The 2,805-nt window shown below is 44.3% G+C and overlaps 1 protein-coding gene across 1 annotated transcript; it reads right to left on the bottom strand.

The window, feature by feature from the left end:
• Positions 1–1,758: 1,758 nt before the first annotated feature.
• On the bottom strand, positions 1,759–2,588 carry LOC109754807 (putative lipid-binding protein AIR1B). Its single transcript, XM_020313706.4, has one exon. The coding sequence runs from the start codon at positions 2,505–2,507 to the stop codon at positions 2,061–2,063; it is 447 nt and encodes a 148-aa protein (XP_020169295.1). The 5' UTR covers positions 2,508–2,588; the 3' UTR covers positions 1,759–2,060.
• Between the last annotated feature and the right edge of the window lie 217 nt (positions 2,589–2,805).

Genomic DNA, 2,805 nt, shown 5'->3' with positions numbered 1-2,805 from the left:
TTGCTTTTGCCTCATACTACGTACATCAGAGGTTGCATAAGGTTGCTATGCAACGTATATGGTATTAAAAACGAGCTCATAGCGTAAAAAGTCACAACTTGCACGCGTATATCACCTAGAGCCGTTAGTTCCTCTCTTTTGCAAAAAAGAAAAAAGAAAAAATCTATCGTATTGACGTTTGCAACAAACACCGATGCATCACGTTGCTCAGTTTGACGCTGTTCTTGACGTTGCAGCAAAGATTAAAAGGAAGGACATTCCAGGGTCTGAACCTAGGCACATTTTGTGTTTATCTCTCCGATCTCACCGAATTTGACTGATGTAATCCTCCTGTGGTCTGTGCACTCCATTCTCTGGATGTTTTTATCCTTGGATCCACGATCAGTGGAAATTAATCAGCGATACATGCAAAAAGGGTAACAAATTTGTTAAGTAATTAAGCCAATTTTCTACATAAATTGAAAGGGTAAATTTGGCTTTCCGGCCCTTCAATTGCTTGTTTGCATGCCTTCACAGGCATTAAATTCAGTGAATAACTGTATTTGGTATATATTTTTGGATTGTAATTGCAGTGTGCATACACTTATGGATCTTCAGTCTAGCAGGGCATAGTGTAGCATAGTTAGGCTCTAGTAGTTGCTCAAAAAAAAGGTTAGGCTCTAGCTCAAGGGTTTATCTGACCGAGACTCCACCTTAGATCATACCCGAGTGAGAGCATCTCCAAAAGATGGTATACACGATCTTCTGTATGGGATTTAGACTAAGACACAAGAGATTAATCAAGTAACTTTGTCATGCATGCACTCATCATGTTAGTATTATAAAACTAGTTAGGGCCTATTTGATTCACAGATTGGAGTGGCATTGCCCATGTGAATCCTATAGAATTAGCAAGGACTGTTTGATGCCAGATGAAAAAACAAATGAATTGTAAGAAAGGCTGGAGTGGATGTTAGATTTACTATAAAACATAGTACAAAAGATTCCGCAGGAAAAGTTCCAACGTAGGAAAATTACGAAGGATTTTCAATCCTCCAAAATATCATATAGATGCCCTTTGAATCAAAGGAGCCCTACAGTTTGGATGTTGAATGGAGTGCTATACGTTAGTAGTACAAAAATGGAGAAATTTTTTTACTAGTACTAACTATCATGAAGTATATTTTCATATTGATTCGTATATCTTAAAACAAAATAATTTTTGGGAGTTGAATGGTGTTAGAAAAAATGAAGAAATTTTGTTACTTCTAGTTAACATGGATCACATATATTTTGATTTAACATTTTAAACTTGATAGTGTGTGCAACAAGTGAGCCACGTGTAAACATGGGCCGCAAAATTCGTCCCTACCAGCCCATCCTCTTTCATGGCAAATATTTCTCAAAATCTTCTAAATATAAACTATTTCTCAAAAAAAAAGGAAAATGAATCACACCTTGGCACTTGCATTGCTACATACAAGTGATGAGCAATCCAAACTATTCAAAAAAAAAAAAGCTCATACCAGACTACATATATACTCTATCTTCTGCAGGACATGGGCCACGAGCCCACGACCATTCAACATCCCATTGGACATACACTTGCATCAAACAAGCTTATTGTGCTGTTCGGTGAAACGATGAAACCGGCTTCAAATTCATACATGAAATGAAATAAGCTTGTGTTGTAGTACAACGTAATGTGCATAACGAAGAAATGCCATTGGAGACCCCAGCGATTATGAATTTATGACAAAGCGAGCAAGGTACGAGTAATGAATGAATATTCTGCAAATTACATTTCATCAAACAAATACAAGTGTTACACGTGCTTAATCGATTTACTGTTCATGCGCACACACGCACACCCAGTCGTATGTATCTCTTGTAGTACACAGCCAAACTAAGACAAATTAATCTCACCAAACCAGTGCATATAAATTAACACACGCAAGAAAAACTACTTAACAACCGACCGATTATTGCATGATGAAATCAAATTTGGAACTAAAATAACATACATGCATGGATGCACTGACGATGCATGCATGCGCTGATTTGCCTGATTAACTGATGGATTAAGCGCACTGGAAGCCCTTGGGGGCGGTCTTGCCGCAGTAGTTGAGGAGGAGGCTGAGCTTGACGGGGATGTTGAGGACGATGCCGAGGACGTTGGCCTTGAGCGCGGTGCAGAGGCACACGGCGGCCTCGAGGTCGGCCAGGCCGCCGAGGAGGCTGCAGCACTTGTCGCCGCCGCCGCTGGGGGGCTTGCCGACGCCCACGTTCACCAAGCCCAGCACGTTGGCGCAGGCGCCCAGCTTCAGTGTGTCCGTGGGGCACGACGTGCCGCCGCCGCCTGACGAAGGCGGTGGGCACGGCGTCGTAGACGGCGATGGTGGGGGCGGGGACGGGGAGGCCGGCGGCGGGGTTTTGTGCTTGCAGCTGCCGCACGCGTGGCCCGCGAGGAACGTGTTGGCCACCAGCAGCGCCAGCAGGCATGCCGCCGAGAAGGTCCTGGACGCCATTGCTGCCGGCTAAGCTAGCTAGGTAGTGCTGGTGAGAGTGAGCTAGGAGGGTTTTGTGGGTCTAATGAAGCTATAGCAAGGTGTGGGTGGTTTATATAGACCGGCCGGAGACGGCGTGTATGTGTGTATCACGCATGTGATTTGGTTGGTGACGGCCGGTGTAGGGTACCCTGCGCTGCATGGGCCATGCATGCATACATGCATGTGAAGAAGGGGGTCACACCTCTCCTAGCTGGCACATTAAGAGCCCCGTTGGAACCTAGTGAAGGACAGGAATACGTGGCTCACATCGCATCGT

Source organism: Aegilops tauschii, chromosome 4, assembly GCF_002575655.3.
Source record: "Aegilops tauschii subsp. strangulata cultivar AL8/78 chromosome 4, Aet v6.0, whole genome shotgun sequence".
Taxonomy (NCBI): domain Eukaryota; kingdom Viridiplantae; phylum Streptophyta; class Magnoliopsida; order Poales; family Poaceae; genus Aegilops; species Aegilops tauschii.
The sequence above is the reverse complement of the archived record's forward strand: the minus strand, read 5'-3'. Positions and strand labels throughout refer to the sequence as shown.

Bases quoted from the DNA above. Each gene is read 5' to 3' on its own strand.
- LOC109754807 (XM_020313706.4), bottom strand. From the start codon at position 2,507: ATGGCGTCCAGGACCTTCTCGGCGGCATGCCTGCTGGCGCTGCTGGTG.